This window comes from Verruconis gallopava (genome assembly GCF_000836295.1).
Source record: "Verruconis gallopava strain CBS 43764 unplaced genomic scaffold supercont1.19, whole genome shotgun sequence".
NCBI lineage: Eukaryota > Fungi > Ascomycota > Dothideomycetes > Venturiales > Sympoventuriaceae > Verruconis > Verruconis gallopava.
The window spans coordinates 42,908-61,044 of NW_015622155.1; the positions used below are offsets into that span (position 1 = coordinate 42,908).

At 46.6% G+C, this 18,137-nt stretch overlaps 6 protein-coding genes across 12 annotated transcripts; 1 reads left to right on the forward strand and 5 right to left on the reverse strand.

The window, feature by feature from the left end:
* Positions 1–12: 12 nt before the first annotated feature.
* On the reverse strand, positions 13–1,322 carry PV09_05821 (uncharacterized protein; the record flags this gene model as incomplete). Its single annotated transcript, XM_016359370.1, has 2 exons — positions 13–1,205; positions 1,256–1,322. 2 exons carry the CDS (start codon positions 1,320–1,322, stop codon positions 13–15), a joined length of 1,260 nt encoding a protein of 419 aa, XP_016212619.1.
* Positions 1,323–4,088: 2,766 nt separating this feature from the next.
* On the reverse strand, positions 4,089–5,605 carry PV09_05822 (protein-L-isoaspartate O-methyltransferase). Its single transcript, XM_016359371.1, has 2 exons — positions 5,174–5,605; positions 4,089–5,084 (listed from the first exon to the last, which is right to left on the reverse strand). The coding sequence occupies exons 1-2, from the start codon at positions 5,273–5,275 to the stop codon at positions 4,515–4,517; spliced, it is 672 nt and encodes a 223-aa protein (XP_016212620.1). The 5' UTR covers positions 5,276–5,605; the 3' UTR covers positions 4,089–4,514.
* A 2,682-nt stretch (positions 5,606–8,287) lies between these two features.
* Positions 8,288–9,311, reverse strand: PV09_05823 (uncharacterized protein). The gene has a single exon (XM_016359372.1). It carries the CDS (start codon positions 9,189–9,191, stop codon positions 8,340–8,342), a length of 852 nt encoding a protein of 283 aa, XP_016212621.1. The 5' UTR covers positions 9,192–9,311; the 3' UTR covers positions 8,288–8,339.
* Positions 9,312–9,361: 50 nt separating this feature from the next.
* PV09_05824 lies at positions 9,362–12,008 on the reverse strand. Of its 6 annotated transcripts, none has more exons than XM_016359377.1 (5): positions 11,542–12,008; positions 11,126–11,345; positions 10,899–11,077; positions 10,494–10,686; positions 9,362–10,026 (listed from the first exon to the last, which is right to left on the reverse strand). In XM_016359377.1, exons 1-5 carry the CDS (start codon positions 11,653–11,655, stop codon positions 9,671–9,673), a joined length of 1,062 nt encoding a protein of 353 aa, XP_016212626.1. In that variant the 5' UTR covers positions 11,656–12,008; the 3' UTR covers positions 9,362–9,670. The 6 variants fall into 6 exon arrangements, with proteins under 6 accessions (XP_016212626.1, XP_016212623.1, XP_016212627.1 ...); XM_016359374.1 differs by having other exon boundaries at positions 9,362–10,165; positions 10,270–10,686; XM_016359378.1 differs by having other exon boundaries at positions 9,362–10,686.
* Positions 12,009–14,148: 2,140 nt separating this feature from the next.
* Positions 14,149–15,672, reverse strand: PV09_05825. 2 transcript variants are annotated; one of them, XM_016359380.1, is made up of 2 exons: positions 15,062–15,672; positions 14,149–15,010 (listed from the first exon to the last, which is right to left on the reverse strand). In XM_016359380.1, exons 1-2 carry the CDS (start codon positions 15,492–15,494, stop codon positions 14,337–14,339), a joined length of 1,107 nt encoding a protein of 368 aa, XP_016212629.1. In that variant the 5' UTR covers positions 15,495–15,672; the 3' UTR covers positions 14,149–14,336. The 2 variants fall into 2 exon arrangements, with proteins under 2 accessions (XP_016212629.1, XP_016212628.1); XM_016359379.1 differs by having other exon boundaries at positions 14,149–15,672.
* Positions 15,673–16,023: 351 nt separating this feature from the next.
* On the forward strand, positions 16,024–17,426 carry PV09_05826 (uncharacterized protein). The gene is made up of 2 exons (XM_016359381.1): positions 16,024–16,234; positions 16,301–17,426. Exon 2 carries the CDS (start codon positions 16,361–16,363, stop codon positions 17,114–17,116), a length of 756 nt encoding a protein of 251 aa, XP_016212630.1. The 5' UTR covers positions 16,024–16,234; positions 16,301–16,360; the 3' UTR covers positions 17,117–17,426.
* The last annotated feature ends 711 nt before the right edge of the window (positions 17,427–18,137 follow it).

Genomic DNA, 18,137 nt, shown 5'->3' on the forward strand with positions numbered 1-18,137 from the left:
CAGCTAATTCCATTAGTCACATTGTTTTTCATCTTCTGCATTATAGCCACATACCTTCCTCCAAATTCCACTCTTTTGGCTCCCGGCTTGACGGCGATGCTTGCGGAGACTGACGTCTTCCTCAGGCTCATTCTTAGAAATCGGTGCAGAGTAGCTGCCGGTTGGAGATGCAGCACCATATCCAAGTGGTCCACCCATGTAAACAGTAGCCGTTGGTGCCGCATAGCCTCCACTGGGCGCATACGAAGCTCTCGGTACAGTAGATGACTGAAGCACGGCCGCGGCTTCAACAGACTTGGAAGGGATGCTTGATGAACTTCTGGGAGCGACATAATTTGGCATTGAGTAGCTGACACCCATTGAAGATGACTGGAGCATGGCCGCCGCAACTTTTGTATACGATGTAACGAAGCTAGAGGCTTTGGCTGGCTCGTAGTAGCCCCCCGATCTGCGATAATATTCAGCATATGCCGGAGCGTATGAAGTCGGAGCCTTTTCCGTTGATTTCCAGCTGTCAAAGTCTTCGTCTCCGTAGCTTTCATCATCATTATCATCATCAGTAGCATACTTGACATCCTTTTCCCAGGACATAGTGGCCGGAGATGAAGGTCTCGTAGCTACTGCGTCAGCTTCAGCCCACTTTGAAATCGGAGAGGATGACGCTGCGCCGGAAGAGACTGGTTGATAAGCATATGCCATTGGAGTCATGGATGCAGATGTTGGTGTCTTTGAGTGCTGCACGGCCTCAACATCATTTGTCGATTCTTTACCCCATGTTGAATCGCTAGAAGCGCTGTAAATGTAATCGCGGCGATACCAGTAGTCCTTCTCTGCATCCCAAGATGAGGAGCTTGGTAGAACTGGACTAACTGGAGTGCTAGAACTAATAGCTCCAAGATAGCTTGCTCCCCAGTAGCCTGCTGGGGAGGCGGATGTTATGACTGGGCTCACTGGAGTCGAAGAGGCACTTGCGTAGCTAGCAGCCCACTGAGCTTGGATGCTAGAGGCTATTGGAGAATAGATTGGAGAACTCTTTGATGGATAACTGCCTTCGGAAGCAGCCCAAGTGCTTGCAGGCTCGTCAATTTTAGCCACGGTTTTGGTTATCACTTTCGTGCTTTTGAGTGTCACAACATCCTCATAAACTGAGGAAGAGGAAAGAATTTCTTCGTCCCACGATCCGTATTTTGGATCATTGTCACCTTCTATACCACTGCTTAACACTGGTTATCCAAAAGATGGCTCGAAGACATACTAGGAAGGTAATTAGCACCAACAGCAGCGACCGCCGCTGCGATTGGAATGACTCTTGTGAACCGCATGGCGACAAGATAACGAAGAGAAGTAGCAGAAATAACTAAACGAATGTGATTAACGAGCGACAAGTAGAGGTAATGAAAGACAGGCGAGGAGGTTGTAGGATGGAATTCCAGATATGAGCAGGATGGGAATGATATTTATACATATCTCAATTCAAACACGGTGGCCGAAGGCTATCCAAATCTGTATACGGACAGAGTTTGATCGGCAATGCTGACAATTTAATCTAAATTAATTTCCATCACAAAGGTCTTCCTCCCTTGATCAAACTCAGATTCGGACGAGAACGCAAACGTTTATGAAAATTCCAAAAGCACATACCAGGATAACTCCAAGTTCATTGATTCGTACCTCTTTGAATGATAGTCTTGAGGATAAAAATCAGAGCATCGAAATTGGATGTATGTAGCGATGAGAAGAGGACAAAATGCTGTCGGAGATGTCGAGTGTCCGTCAAGGTCACCGTATCTATGCTTTCTACAATTCCACGGACTATATTTCCAACATTCGGCCCTTATTCGTTCTCATACTGTCTAGACTCAAAAACCCAAGACATCCCAAGTACCATGCGATCGGTAAGAGTGTCTAAAGTTCGATGCGACGGAATGTCGTTTCAAGAGTTCTCGTCCAAAAAGGACAGGATGTTTTGCTTGACCACATTAACTTTACCTGCTGGCCAAGAGAGTTTGTCAGCGATGCTCGCTTGACATGACCAAATCCTTCTGCATATTCCTTGTTGTGATCAGTGAATATGCATTTGCGGGAAAAGAAGATCAAGAGAACATCGCAGAAGGCGTAAGCACTCACCAGTTGAGTGACACAAAAATGATTGGTGAACCATAGATCTGCAGGTGAAGTTTCCTCGTTCGGACATTGTTCCACGGCGTACAGCAGGGTTAGACTTGGACGAAGAAGAATTCTAATTTTTTTTGCTACTGACATCCATCCTATCAGCTTCCGTGGAGCATATTTAACCTAAGCAAGGATCATTTGTTTACTGATTGACTATTTCCAGGTAGATAGGGAAGATGTGATGAATCACAATTTTTCATATGCTATAGGGATTCTTAGGCGGAAACGTGAATGTGAGAGCCGATTGCATTACCATTATTTACCAGAGGAGAGGACTTTCGAAGAGATTCTATAGATCAAATATCGTAAGACGGGCGAGCATGATTGGTCAAATCAATTGAGCTCCAGAGGAGATGTCGTATATGAGAAAGGACTCACTAAAAGGTTGTGCACCAACGGATATTGCTGGAAATGATTCCAGGTTGTGCGGAGATCAACTACTTGGCATCGCAAGGATGCTTGCTGTAGACAACAAACCTGCAATGTTCGAAAAATAACCATATGAAGCAATGTCTTGAAGGATATCAAAGGATATTAAGCCGAACTAATGTTTTATTTTTCACTGAAGGAAATGATCAGAGCCTAGTCATTTTGATTCAAGCCAGTTGTGTGCCTTGAACAAAAATTATCTTCTCAACAGGATTAACATGAGAACCACTTAAAGGTCACATTATTTGAGCAAGGCAAGCACTTTGAAGTCTTCTCAAGTGCCTTCCAGAGACTACATAGAGCGCGTGAGACTTAAAGTTCTCCTTCAATCAGCATTTGTAACAAACCTCATTCTCGGATATTTCAAATCCATCTGCTCGTGTTGCTAAAGAACATATTGGGTTTGTTCTTCTAGCATCTCAGTGAAACTTTCGGAAATAGCAGCACAGTTATACTAAGTTCGTCCTCAAATGGAATGTCGAAGCCATCCAGAGTTTTACAACAAAATTAGTAAAAGATCCTCAAAGAAGCTTGGTGATCTAAATAGCCAACACTAGTTCTCTCCGAAGAAAAGCAAGTTCAGGACCTGCTAAGATCACCTTGTCAACCAGTTCATAGCCATGCCAGTAACGCTTTTTATTTTAAGTTCAAGTAGTATCGAGCTTATAGTTTTGGTTATTGCGATTTTGAATTTCTTCCATGCATCTTTTTTCATGTCGCAACATTGGCCGAGATGAAGGAAGAGCAAAAAATTCAACTGCTTTCGGCAACGAATTGTTTCTATCAATTTTTAATCAACTGTTATGAACTTTTCTTTGACTTCCTGAGCTCCTAGCCGTTATTTAAGGGCATAGATGTTTCTTGCTGACATAGTTGACCACGATAGGTCAAAATAAGAATTGGGATGAAGAATATTTATATTTTCGCGATGGGAGGTTTTCACCAGATTCATCGCCATTTGATCTGACTTCGGTGCCTCTCGTATGAACTTGTATGCTGACTCTTTTTCCGGCATACAACTAGCGTAACCATTTGCAGCTGCTAAGCATTTCGCGAGGATAGAGAGAAGCATGTTCTTCCAACATGCTTAAAAGTGCCTTTCTGAAGATTATCAAGTTTTGAAACTACAGCAGTGTTCAGCAGAGTACAGTTGAGACATGAGCTTACTTTTGACTTAGACCGAGAAAGAAATTGGACTCATATGGATATCAGAGTCATAGTGACGATAAAATGGGTCTGACATATTCTTCATTTCACCAATTCAAACCCAAAGTTTAGTATATTTAATCTCTTGGACCCTGTTCAAGCAATGCATGAGATCTATTTCCCGCTGCGAAGAAACACACAGATTATAGTTACAACTTGGAAGCTCTTCGTATTGGTTGATGTCATCCATGGATCGCAAAAGCGTATCAGGCCTGACTCGGATCATATGCCAGTATCTGGGGAGGAAGTGTAAGACGGAAACGCAGTCATGCGGGCAATTCTAAATGGTGGGTTTGATTCTTGTCAATATGTGGTAGTAGACGCTGCATTCATTGCTAAAGATGACGATTGCCAAGGGATGATTGAAGTCATACAAGGCCCATACACCAACAGTGCACGAACTTGGTAGCGAAATGATGAGAAAAACAAGCGGGATGCTGTGTATACGTCTTTTTGGTAGAAAGAAAACAGGCTGTCCAATAAAAGTAAGTGGCTTGCTGTGACAAACAATTGCGCAATTCTCGCTGGTCTGTTTTATGTATTGTAAATCACTGGAATATCCATCCTTTGTAAAGATTAGTACGCTCTCCATGCAACTCATTCATACTATTGAGTAAAAGCACAAATGCAATCTGCTACGACGGTGCTAGCTTTTAGCAAGATTCTGCCCGTAGCTAACGCGATTTCTCTGATAACTAGAACTTGGATCATACCATCGGCGCATCTGTTAAGGGTACGTATTGGACGGCGTATAATTTTTTCTTCGTCACAACTCCGTCCTTATCTTTATCCACGATGTATATATGTTGACTCCACCCTTCTTCGACAGGAATAAACATTCGTCCAGGAGCTTTTAGCTGGTCCTGAAGGAGTTGGTGATGTTCTGCTGCCGCGGCTCCAACATGTATTGCATCATATGGAGCCCCGTCGGGATAGCCTTTCCGGCCATCGCCAGTCACAAATTTGATTGCTCCATTTTGGAGGAGTTCTCGTCCCCCGGCGCTCCTTTGAGTGTTCTTGATGGCAAGATCGGTGAGTGCTGGGATATGATCAATACCAATGACTGTGCCGGATGGTTTCACCAGCTCGGCAAGCACGTGAGTCAGATATCCTGAGCCTGAGCCGACGTCTAGAACTTTGGAGCCATCTTTGAGGAACGGCAACAACGATTCGCATGCCGAAGCATGCATATGAGGAGCCGATATTGTTGCTCTATGGCCAATAGACTGTGGAGAATCCTCGTATGGAGCAGTTGGGGCGTAATGCGCGCGATCTACCTGTGGGACGAATAACAGTCAACCCATATGCCACATTACAGTGGACCATGGCTTAACATATGACTGAAAACAGAACGGGACACACGTACACGTAACATGGCCTGCCGCACTTTATCACTTTCGAAAACACCATTGCGATGCAAGTTATTCACGAGCTCCTCATTTGAGGAGCCAGAACTTCGCCAGGCCATGCTTGAAAACCGGCTCTGAGGTGGCGAGCTTCGAAAGAAGGACCGGAAGAAAGTCGAAGGCGTCACTTTGGCACTAATTCAACGTGGCAGACGTCGAAGCTTTGATTATCGGAGCGATGTGGGAAACTAGTCTTAGGTCGGTGCAACTCGTCAAATATTTACATGCGAGATTGATGGCGTTTGTATGAGTATGTTTGATTGTTGGAAAAGTTATTGGGTCGAATGCTGTAAATGGCCGCAACAAGGTGGGGCAGTCATCAGACGAGGCTTGGGACGAGAGGGATCGCTCTATTGGTGACAAAGAAGCGGAGAAGAGATCTTTGGTCTGACCAATGTGCGCTTGGCTTTGAGCTCGAATAGATGATCAAGTCAAAGTCACGTCTGGTTAAACATAGTCAGCTAACTTAGCTGGGTAACTTACACATTGATCGGTTTGACGTCACTAATCGAAGTCATCTCAATCATGCTCCAGCTCGGCGCTCCACCACCTGATGCATCATTTGAATTTTCGCGACTTCGTTCCTAAGCTTGTTTAATCCTTTTTCACGTCGCGATGATCCGTACAACATCCACTTCACAAAATCTTAAACCCTTCGGATTCGGTGGAGGCCTTGCGAGCAACAATGCTTCGGCAAACTCGTTGTCTTTGCTGATCTGTGTTGAACCGCCTCGGGCTTTCACGCTCCAGTGGCCGAGTGACTGCGGACCAAGCAATATCGCGCTTGTTCAACCAAAGCACCAACTCGTTCTTTTCGAATGTTGCCGGACTGTTGGTATCCTGTACGTAACGCGACAGCCATTTCACGCCTTCTAAGTCAACCTAAGCCTTTTCATCCTGTGCGCCCCACAATCTTGGCGACCGAATCGACGCAAACAAGGCGTACATTGCACGTACTGCGCAAGCTCGACTAGAGACTTCAATTCGAGAGAATATCCGAAACCATGATTCCTATCTTTCTTCCATTCGACCTTGCTTTTGTTCACGATACGGTAAGACCGGACATTCTCTATTTGAAACGCTCGCTTCGTATTGATTGTAGTCGGAACCTTCAGGCCCCGCTGGTGCTTCCCCTGCTTAAGTAACGGTGCTCCATACACACTTCGGATTTTTTGGCCCTCGCCAAGTTCATGATCTATTGGTAAGTACAATAACGCTCGGAAAGTAGACCCGACAGTGGCTCCGCGTTTGTAGACCCAGTGCTCCAGGATAGGCGTCGTGGTCAATTTAAAGCACGTCAACATTTCTCTGTTTATACTCACAAGCACCGCCGGATGATTGTACGCATTACTTGCCGCGAAGTCGAAATGGCTATGTGCGGTTGACTCGTGTATCATCTCTTTCTTAAGAACATAGATGATCTCGCCGACATATCGCTCGTTTGTCTGGTCTCTCCTCTTCCGGGCTAGGCCACGTTCACGTTCCTCTTGGGCTTTCTTATTCTTTGCAAGGCGCTTAGTAGCTTCCAAAAGCTCCTCTACTACAAAGCAAACATCAGGTCCAAACCTGGCGTCTTTTGAAAGAACACTCTCCCTATTGCGAGTTCGATTTTTCGGCGTTTTCGTCCAACTATCAACATGGTAACCAACGCACGGAGTTTTACACGGATTCAAGGACACCCTTCTATCATTTTCCAGTGAATGCTTGGTAATTGTGCTGGAATTGTCATTTGTCGAACCTGCGCGCTCGCATCGTTTATGTCTTTGTTTTTCTGCCTTTTGCTGGTTTCCTGCTCCCTTTTCTACTGGTGGCTCCCGCATACCCGACACAGTTAATTCTTCTTGTCTCGTGTTTATCGTATTATGGGAAGAATGGACGGCTGTGGCCCCAGGAAAGTTGTGATTAGGCGTGCCATTGTCGTAAATTTTTGCGTCAGCGATGGTGCGAACTTCACCTTCTCTCTTTTCATGTTCTTGTCTTCGCAAGTTTCATTGCGACATGCACGGTCGATTTACATATCCTGGTAACTCAGGATCACAGGAGGTTTGAGATTGATTGGACTGTAGGCTTTTGCAACCGACGCTTCTACGTCTTCACGGATCCATCGATGCGATATCGTCTAAAATTCAGAGACAATGCTTGCCTCGAATTTCTTCAAAGTCTTGAATGGGATTCATGATATTAAACAGACGTGATGAATTTGTACGTATGAGAAAGCGTGTAGAAAATGCAGTCTGTTCTGATTGACAAAAGCGTAGACAACTTGTTCTTATTATGTGGCTATTGACGAATGGGGTAAGAAACGCCATACTTATGAGGCAAATCCTCTATTTTGATCAAGCTGGAGGGATGGGCCGTCATTTTTGAGTGGAATATGATCAAACATAGCTAGAGATAAAGCGATGACGATCCATTGGATTCATTGAGTGACAATCCGACACCAAACATTGTAGATGGGGTTCTGGAAGTAGGGCCAAAGAGCAGAACGCGACTTTGCTGCATTTTTATGCCTAACAATATATCCGATGTGAATCTCGTGGTCTTGATCGTTCAGCATGGAAAACACCGGATTTTGCTCTAGCTGTGGATTTAAGAGACGTTGTGGGTCAAAACAAATCAGATGCATGATTAGGGTTGACTCAACCGTAGTTGAAAGCCATGGTTTGAATATACTTTTTTGCATCATCCTCAGGTTTACGATCGCAAGATTGACGGGGTTTGTACTTCATTCGGACCTCCCTTCCCCGAATTATGTTGTACTTTACTCGCAAAAGTAGCGCTGGATTTAACCACCGCTGAAAGCTACAGTGAAATCATAATAAATGAAGCAGAATTAGCTTTCTTGGGCTAGTGAGATTAGGTTGATTTCCAAATGGCAAGGAAGAGAAAGCACGCATTGTGGACGAGCTGATCATTCATCACCACGAGATTTTCTGTACACTAATATACAACGTCAGTTGTATAAAGTGGAAGTGAATCGATCAAGGAAGTCGAATGGGAGATTTCTAAACACATTTAACTACAATGCATACAGCTAGGAAATTACAAGACTTTGTCTAAGTTTTGATTTAGTTGTTTAATTACTTATTTTATATTTTTTCAACACCAGCGCAAAGATCGCGACAGTCATGCATCCACGAAGCGAAGTCCTATTCTGATTCTAGCAAGTCTAAGATCTTCAACAACCACTCTATCGGGGTCCTTGCCGCCTTTTCCCACACAGAAGAGCGAAATCTCCTTTACTCCTGCTATGCCTCCGTTCATTTTCAGTATGGCTGCATCCTCTTCATCACTCGCTTCTCGAAGTTGCACGATTGTCCCGCTTCCAAACCTGCTTGTACTTCCTCCCTTAGTCGTCGGCTCATTTACCCTCCAGGACTTGGGTTCACCGTCATGTGAACGACCAAAGATCTTTTCGTATCTCATTGCCAGATCTTCAAGCCAGTCCTTGGTTGCTACAACAACGATTCTGTCCACGCCCAAGGCACCACTTGGGTGCTGCAAGCCTTCCGGGGGCACTCGAAGTTCTCTGGGAGTAATATCGTGACAGAAGAATGGCACACTTCCCCTTTCCATCCCGTCCTTCGGGAACGTAACATACCACTCAACGCTCTTTCCATCCAGCCGCTTCCTACCCCCTTTCCTCGGCTCTTCGTAGAAATCATGCAGCTTCTCGATGTCTTCCACACTTTGACTCGCAAGCGCCCAGTCAATAATGCTCCCCGCTGTCTTTGAGCCCCACCAGTGGCCTTCCTTAGATGCCGCACTGTCTTCGATAAAGGCAATGAATTCAAGGTAGACACCACTTTGTAGGATGACAAGCTTGTTGTACGTCTTTCCGTCCGCATGAGCACCCCCCGGTAATATTGTGAAGGCGTCTGTAAATACTTTGGGCGGACTGTCCAAGATCTCTGCCGGTAGAAGAATAATGATATGGTCAAGTGCGAAAGGCGTTGAAGTGGACATTATCGAGAGCATATGAGGTTTTTTTTTTCAAAGCTAATATACTCAAATTGTGCTCCTCAACGAAGGAATACGCTTTTGAGTGACTCATGTGTGGCGTAGCCCTTCGTTTGGTAGGTGAAGCTCGTGGTTTCCGATCCAGTGCGGGGCAAAACGAAATTCATGTATACGCGAAGCTTTTCATTCCTCAGGAGAATTAGCAGCAGTACTTCATTAGCTTTTGGTGGCCATTTTTTAAAGTCTATTTACATCTTGTAGAACGAAGTGCTGCCTAGAACTGGATCGTGGCGCGTTAATCTGCCTTCCGCGTTACACTGTTTTCAAGCCCAAATTATGCCATCAACATCAAATTGTACACCCCCGAACGCCTGTCCTCCGCACTCTATGGTGTCTTCCGGCAGACGACTTGTGGGTTTGACCGAGAGGCTACTGGTGGGACTGATGGAGTAGTTCTCACGCCTTCTGCTCGCGACTTCCTCCATCCATGCTCGCTGTCACCTGATGTCTAACTGGAACGGCTTGAATTTGCCGCCAACTGTTGCGCACCTTGGACATCGTGCAAGTCGTCCTCTCTGTTGCTCTGTGCTCAACGCATCTACGCAGTCTTTACAAAGACCGCAAATACATTCCGTGCACGCAAAGCTATCCCTCAGAGCACTAAGCCTCCTGCAACCCGCGCAATAGATTTGTACAAGATGGCCCGGATGAGCGACAGGAAAGGTGGGCGATGCATCGTTTGATGTCGACAAACCCTGGGAAGACATGTGAAAATTGAGACCGGACTGTTTACTCGCAATGCTAGAATCTGCGGAGGATTCAACGGAAGGGAAGGGTTGAAGTTCGCCCATGTCTGGAGGAGGTGGAGTTAGTGCCTGCTGAAGGGGAGAAGCGGTATATGTGTGCATCATGTTTCCTTGGAATAGGGGATGATGCATCAGTGGAGGGAGCGAATTTCGATTGCTGTTTATCTGCTTCGGAGAAGGGGGCATCTGCATTTGCCGCGGAGGTATCTTAGCAAGCTATTTCTCATTCTATTCGAGGACCACAATGGAGGAGTAGATGTGGATCGAAAGAAGATAAGAGCAACACGTACAGGTGTGAGATCACGGCTGTCCTCCTCGGTGGCCGAGGCAGCAGCTTCGATCAAATCTTCCCACCGGCTTCCGAGTTTATTGGCCATGCTAGAAGTCTCCGCAGACAGTGCTTTGTTTCGGTCATAGGAGTTCCTTCGTACATGTTCTTTGGACTTTGTCCGTTCGTGCTTGGGCTTCCGGGCATTTTGGGATACAGACAGCTTACGCGGTCTGTTTGGCTTACCTAGTCGATCTCGTGGCGGTATACTCGATCGATGATGATAAGGAGGTGACCGCGCCAGAGAAGAAGGTAAGAGCTCTTTTGTACGCGGGGTTCCAAGGTCTGGGTAATAGTCGTTACTACCAAAGGCAAGTTCAGGCTCAATGGGCCCGAATCGGGGGCGAGGTTTGAACGCAGCGTCATCCGAGAACATATCCTACATACCATCTATTAGATATGGTAAAAAAAATCCGTTTTTTCCCTCTCGATGACAATGAGATGACACTGATGAGGTGAGCGTGTGGTCTGAACATGATGCGAAAGCTAGCAGTGCGCAGATGTAATTCATCAGCACTGGCTAGCTGCTACGAGCATGTAACGATGGCAGCAAGAGAAATGGTTGTCCTGGCGAATTGAGTCAGTACATACCTGTTCAGCATCCCAATGGATCTCAGGCTGTCTAGAATCGTGCAGCTGAGCGAGCACTTCAGCAGCACTTGTGGCCGGCAGCAAGCTCCCACGCCTGTACTCATCCGAGCTTCTGGGCGTGGGGTCGTAAGCGTTGTATGGGTCTCTGTAAAAGGAGGCCCCGTCCAAGCCATGGCCGCCTTCCTCTGTCAACATAGCGAAAACGCTCTGCGGGCTGCAATACTGACCAGGCGGTCCGACAGACGGCGCGTGGGACGATATGTGGCCTGAGACACTATTGTTGTTGTTGTTGTTGATGGAATGGGAAGGGGTGGAGTGGGGAGGTCGCTCGGATGGAGGGGTGTTCACCATGAGCGCGAACGATTCCTCAGTAGCAGGCAGTTTGGGGATATAGTGGTCTGGGTGAGCTCGGCGGATGTGCTCCTGCATGGAGCGGTACCGCTTCTCCTGCAATCATGTCGATTAGCGTGCACAAACAGCACTGTTTGCGACAGCGACGATAACGAGGACGACGGGAACTAAGAAGGATAAGACGACAACGACAAGACGTTCCTAGGCGGCGGGTGGTGCTGTTTCCGCGCGATATGTGACGTAGCTTGTGGTGATTGCGCTGTTGGCTTGCGAAGAGGATAGTTTGACTCACTCCAAGACATCTTTTGCGGCATGCTGAGCCGTCGTGATTCTTCAATGGACATACGACCTCGTTCTGAGGATCTGAAACCGAGAATGAGCTCGTCAGAGACGATCTGGGTGGCATTGTGCGTGGTTTGGGTGCAAGCTTTTGTGAGAGCTTGCTGCGAGGGCAGTGGAGGGGTGGTGGGGAGCAATTGGCCTGGTGCAAGCTGGGCGGGTCGGACAAGGCAAGCTCAGAAATCGCAATTTTCGTTTGACTGGGGGAGCTGTTGTTGCATCAGGCGCCGAGCTGTGGTTTGAGGTGGCCTGGAGCTGTGTGCATAGCTGTCTCTACCTGGTGGCGAGCAAGGACGGCGAGGTCAGGTAAGTTCGGCAGAGGTGGGCAGGTGGGTGGGCGGTGGGTAGCAGGCAGGCAGGCCGGTCGGTGTCCAGCAGCAGTTTTGGCGCACGCGGCGTTTGTGAACGGCGCTCGGTTTCGTCGGCGGCGAGTTCGTGACTGGGTGAGGGGCAGAAACCGTCCTGGCGCTCATGTGTCATTGGTCGGCCGTTTATCGGTGCCGACCAACCCTCAAGCCCAGCCGCTGCACCTCTTCTCCGGCGCTGTCCTTCGACCAGGCAAGCCTGCTGCGGTCCTGGAACATCAGAACACAGCTCGGCACGTGAAGCGCCTTGCCTCCTGGCCGACCGGCTACGGCTTGCCACTGTTCACCTTTTCCCAAACATAAAGGTGTTTGGTACCGATCGGACTGTGCGCACGGCTGGCCTGTGAGGTCACCACCTTGGAGCCACTTCATCGCGCTGCTGATTGGCTCGTTTCCAATCCTTGTCTTCCGCATCTGAGCCTGTCCTGGAACGTTTGAGCTTGCTTGTGATAGTGCTCAACTGCTCCATCCGCTTGATCAAGACAGACACGGCTGCTTGATGTGCCACAATGTTGAACCAGGAAGACAGGCCGTCTGTTTGGGCTGTTCATCCAGTGGCAAGTGGTATGGAGACGTCTCTCTGCGGCCTGACCCAAACGCCCCAAAGAATAATACAGAAATAGACCAAAGCTCGAATGGTTGCATGACGTGTTCTATTGTTGATCGTTACAACGCCTTTTTCACTGCTAGCCAGAAGACTTCGTGCGCGGGCTTAACCATATACTAGGTCTATACCGTCTCAAGGTTGCAGCGCCGCGTCATCTATCATATTAATTGTCTGTTCTCTACATCGATGGGAGCTTGCCGTCTTTTCCGCGCTGCTCGGAATACTTCTGATCCTAATATCTTATAGCAGCGTCAAGGCTTCGCTTCGCATCGAGGCATAATGAAAATTCTACCTAGGCACGAACACTTCTAGAATTATAACGTACTCTGCCCAAATGCGCTTACCACGACCTAGATGATCGGCTTCTGATCGAGCACCAAGGCTGAAGCCAAAAGACTTGAGGTACGATCGCGTGAACGCAGCCCCTTCCGCTCCAATGATACTATCGTAGGTTGTAGTGAGCTGTCGCTGGACTGTAAATGGCAGCCACCACTTATTCTTGGTCGCCTTTCCTTCCCAAGTCGCAGCTACCTTTCTAAGTCATGGTCCCGTTGAGAAAGTACGATACTTGGTCGAATTTAAAGAAAAAAGAGAAGCTTAGCGTTGGTCCTGCACTTTGGATGACATAGTTCATCAAGGAGAAGCTATACGTTTTTTTTCCGACGTTGCATCTTTTGCCTATGTAGCGGGACAATGTAGTAGAGACAGACGCGACCGCTTGCATGTGTCGATTTAGCGCGGCCAGTTGGGCAGGAAGTGGCCGTTATGGTGAGGTTATTATCTAAAAAAAAAAAGGTTGTAGCTGTGCTGACTCCTTGGAAATTGTACCGCTTGATAGTGCTGTACCCAATGTCTTGACGGCTTTCACCAGCTCATTCATGTTTGTTGGACGAATTTACTTAGCTGTCTACAAATGAATGAGAGGCACTATATCCTACTAGTACTAAAGAAAAGAGTCCTAGGTCAGAGTGTTGAGAAACAATTAGTTGCCATCGTACCAATGCTCTTACACTCTGAATGCCCACAATTTTACTCTTCCCGTTCATCTCTTCAGCTGGCTTATTACTCCACCATATCGCACTCCGCCTGCTGTGATATTACTAGCCTTGATTTAAGTGTTGCCAGTAAGTCCCCATGCTTTGTTGCGAGCAGTCAGACACGCGTTAGATTGAATATGGAATCGTACCCAGCAACTCGCATACTTTCTTATTTGAAAAGTAACTTCAGTCTGATCCATAGACCTCTAAGATTAGTTATGTTGAATAGAATTGACGGGAGTGGATCGCCAGTTGTCGAACCGAACACATTTCATAAGTTGTGAAACGTAGGCGGATATAAGAATATACAAATACATATATACATAGCGAGAGAGAGAGAGAGAGAGAGAGAGAGAGAGAGAGAGAGAGAGAGAGAGAGAGAGAGAGAGAGAGAAAGGGGGAGTAGTTTAAAATTCCACACACCGTGGACGTGATAAACTTTCAGAGGAGACACGCCTCACGGAGCATCAGGTGTTGTCGGCCACTTTAACTGAATATTCTGCATAAGAAAACATGAGTTCGGATTCGTCCGCAGACGTATGGGGTCAATGAGAAGAATAAACATTGAATGATTGCATGTTTTCAACATGGACTTTTGTTCATAACATCGTCGAATCTATAATGCCCACCCAACCTCTCCTCTTCTCAAATTAAGCACTACAGTCAAGCTTAGGCCACGACTTGGGATCGCAAGCTCATAGCTGGTGAACCTCATTCATCCTGGCTCCAACTTATATTTTCATTGCAGTTCTTCATGATCCGTAGTCGTATGTTCCTCCGGGTTCGCTATCTTTTCCTCCTCCTTGGTATTTCGAGTCATCGCCTTGACTATCGCTTCGGCAGTCAACCTATCCACTCTCAACGTCTCACCAGGATTTAATCTCAGAATCTTTGGCTTTCTTTCAACATTTTTGGCCGCAAGCTCATTCCAAAGTTGCATCTGCGCGTCTGTGACGTCAAAATCCTTACGTACAACTTTCTTCGCTGTTGCACTAAGGACGTTGTGTCGATCATTTGCGGCTATCCATGTAGTTGGCATCAAGCGCCTGGCAAGTTCAAACCCTCCAGGGTAGCCGGTGGATATGTTACCGCCGGAATACCACGGCGCGTCCACAACAGTTGTGGAATGAAGCATAGCGACAAGTGGGAGAGCAGACTCGGGGACAAGGTGGCCCAAAATCCAAGGTTGAACAACGTCAAAGGAGACCCCGTAAGGACTGTACAAGACGGAAAGGGTTGGCTCGGGGTTAGAAGCCGCCGTCGTTGCAAAAGTCATATCTGAGCTTATACTACTCATCGGTTTCGCGCTCGAGGCTCGAGAGCTCGGCGGTGCGCCGGTCATGGCTCGACTTCGTGAAAGGACACTACCTGGCTCGCGATATGTGATACCAATGGCGTTGTGTACGCTGCCTGCTGAACTAACCTTAGAATTCAACAGCGCAATAGTGAGCTCGCCAGATGTACCCAATGGCGAGGGGGGAGGTAGCTCCACCCGAAAAAGCGTATCTTTCCTGCCATTCTTATATCGTCTCAGTGCATACATATTTCCAAGATCGAAATGCTTCCATCGTTTAACCTTCTTGATTGCATTGGGTTCGCCCACAATCATGGACTGTATGTGTGGTGATAGCTGACATAGTGACTCTTCGTGACAATGGTCGGGTAGGGTTTGCGATATGAGAATTGCATCTGGTTCCGCTATGTCATTAAGCGAGGAGATACAAGATGAGGGCTTGGGGTCAACGTCGTCGATCTTGAGAGGTACGATGGGATCTATTAGAATAGTGAAGGCGCCGGGAAAGGTTTCGGGGAACTTCTGCTCTGCTGGGCATATGGAGGGGATAAACGTAAGCAGGAAGCTGGTATCATTGTTTAGGGCCTTGATATGCAATGCCATTAGCACGACAAATTAGCTCCAAAGAAGCGAGAGACATAGAAGCGTTGTGCTCATTGGATGCAGGGTATGTAGGTCTCACGCGGAAGTTCAAAACACGGAGTATGAATGGCGAGATTGGGCTTCTATCCAGGATGAAGCGTCCATAATTAATGGCCGTGTTGTCCTGAGTCGAGGGGATTGAGCTGACTGTTGATTGGAGCTTTGACGCTCGTATGCCGCACGCAGAGACCTAAAGAGCAACAATTAAGGGACGATATTTCGGGTCGCCCTGCGGATAATCCCGTTTTCCTTGATTGGATGGCCTGCCATGTGCTGACGAACAAATCTACAATTTATATCGCGAGACCGTCCATCACAGATGTGAATAAGGCTAGGACAAAATGTTGGACCCCTTCGGACTCCAACTGTTGTCGGTAAGAAAATAAAAAGGCGTTTATGGATTGGCAAAACACATGACAGAAGTCCTCTAATGGCGGATTCCAATCACGTTTTCGATCAGAAAAAAAAAAAAAAAAAAACAAAATTTTAAGTCTTAGCTAAATGGTTTTCTTCCACTTTGTTGCATTTAGATCTATTTAGTTCTTGACAACTATCTGTTCCGTTCCGACCATGAAATCTAGCCCTAAATTAAAATCTTTTCTTAGGTAAAAAGCACGCAAAGTCGCGTCAACTCTCCTGAAGTCGAATTACAGCGAAATAAGCCACCTGCAGAATTTCTATGGGAAAGGAGAAAAAAATCAGTTAGCTGACTAATCTGTGCATGTTTTTTGTATCAAGCAAGACTGATAATTGGGTGGACGGACTAGAACTCGGACAGAATACTCCAAAAGACCTGGCGTATCTGAGCATTTCGAGCGTATGGCGCCATGCTTCCAACACCGTCGACAAATCACGTCAATTTCAACCGTATATACGAACCAGCCGAAGACTCATTCCTATTTCTTGACACTTTAGCAAGTAACTCGGAAACTGCCTTTCTTTCCAACCGATTTGCATGCAAAACTTGTTCGAGTCCTCTTGTTCTCGAAATTGGAACAGGATCTGGTGTTGTTTTGGCTTTTGTGACATCATGGGCAAGCAAGATTTTTGGCAGGCGAGATGTCGTTACCCTTGGAACTGACGTGAATCGCTTTGCTACTCAAGCATCTGCGCAAACTGTACGAAACGCCATTAGCGAAACTTCCAAGCTTACTGGAGATGGTCTAAGTGCTGGCATGTTCTGCGATACGGTTACATCTGATTTGACGACTTGCATACGGCACAGCCAGGTCGATGTGCTTATCTTCAACCCACCCTACGTTCCAACTGAGGAGTTACCCGATTTCTTAGAGAAGTCCGACATCGACGAGTTCGAGAGAGATTCGAATCTTCTTGCCTTAAGTTATGCCGGAGGAGATGAAGGTATGGAGATTACAAACCGACTTCTTGATGATTTACCAAATATTCTTGATCCTGAACGCGGCGTTGCATATGTACTTCTCTGCGCCCAGAATAAACCAAAGGATGTCAAGGCTCGTGTACGATTTTGGCCTGGATCGTGGCACGCTGAAACTGTTGGAGACATTGGTAAGAAGGGTGGATGGGAGAAGCTTCAGATCATTCGCATATGGCAAACCGTTTGAACGAGGAGGAAGGGGAGCCGGTGCAACCAAGCCCACTAGGATTTGAGGGTGTGCCTGAGAGACATAAATTCCTGATTAAGAACACTATGACAACCAATACCGGCTGAATGAAAGGGAATAAACATGAATGAGGACGATTCCAAAATGCCCCGTTTTTGTTTCAGTTGAGTGCCAAAAAATGAACGTGATACACAGAAAAATATTACGCCAGCTCGTTGCTAGAACTTGCTTCGCTCAAGGTGGTGGAGAATTAGGATTTGGATCAAAGTGAAGTTACATTCTCATTCAAACGCACGGAAATTAAACCTCCTATTAAATTAGAGGTGGCAGATCACTAGACCGTCCACTTCACTGAAGGCCAACAAGAAGGAAACTCATTCCCATGCGACTTTCAACTACGTTAAACCCCAGGAAATGTTCAGTTAAAAAACTTAAGGACGATGACAAGTTGTATAGTAGAAGCGTCATTATGAACGTGGAATTCAAATTCCATCTCTTTATTATCGTAGACATGTCAGCATTCACTGTTGCAAATGAAGCCTCTTCCATGAATTCATTTGATGCAGATTACTTTAATCAATTGTCTAGAATGCAGCCTAGTCAACTCAATGGCTACCAAATCTGTCTCTCATCACTATTTTGCATCACAAGATGAAATGACAGCGTAGCAGTTGCAACTTATTGGACTTGATCAGCACAGAATGGACTGACACATCAGACTCGACTTTGAAAATTTAAAAGTCGATGTAGATGAGATCTCGCCATACAATATCGACTCATTCAAACATACGCTACAAGACGCATTACAAAGCACATGAACGCCGATTTTGTCGACATTTGGTCAAGATAACGATAAAGCATATGTTCGAGGTAAAGGGGTAGGGTCGCACTATCCCAACCCTGTAGAGATAGCCAGAAATTATGTGACAGTTCTTAGTATTACCATGACTGCAGCTAGATAACAGACCAGACGCCCTATAGTGTAAAATGAACCTTTGGCCACGGCGGCCAAGCTCGAGAT

Bases quoted from the DNA above. Each gene is read 5' to 3' on its own strand.
- PV09_05822 (XM_016359371.1), bottom strand. From the start codon at position 5,275: ATGGCCTGGCGAAGTTCTGGCTCCTCAAATGAGGAGCTCGTGAATAAC. The intron at 5,085-5,173 runs GTACGTGTGTCC...TTCGTCCCACAG, and splicing joins TGCGGCAGGCCATGTTACGT to GTAGATCGCGCGCATTACGC.
- PV09_05823 (XM_016359372.1), bottom strand. From the start codon at position 9,191: ATGCTCTCGATAATGTCCACTTCAACGCCTTTCGCACTTGACCATATC.
- PV09_05824 (XM_016359373.1), bottom strand. From the start codon at position 11,655: ATGCCACCCAGATCGTCTCTGACGAGCTCATTCTCGGTTTCAGATCCT. The intron at 11,346-11,541 runs GTGAGTCAAACT...ACATGATTGCAG, and splicing joins GCCGCAAAAGATGTCTTGGA to GAGAAGCGGTACCGCTCCAT. The intron at 10,687-10,898 runs GTATGTACTGAC...GATGGTATGTAG, and splicing joins TCCATTGGGATGCTGAACAG to GATATGTTCTCGGATGACGC.
- PV09_05825 (XM_016359379.1), bottom strand. From the start codon at position 15,494: ATGGCATTGCATATCAAGGCCCTAAACAATGATACCAGCTTCCTGCTT.
- PV09_05826 (XM_016359381.1), top strand. From the start codon at position 16,361: ATGCTTCCAACACCGTCGACAAATCACGTCAATTTCAACCGTATATAC.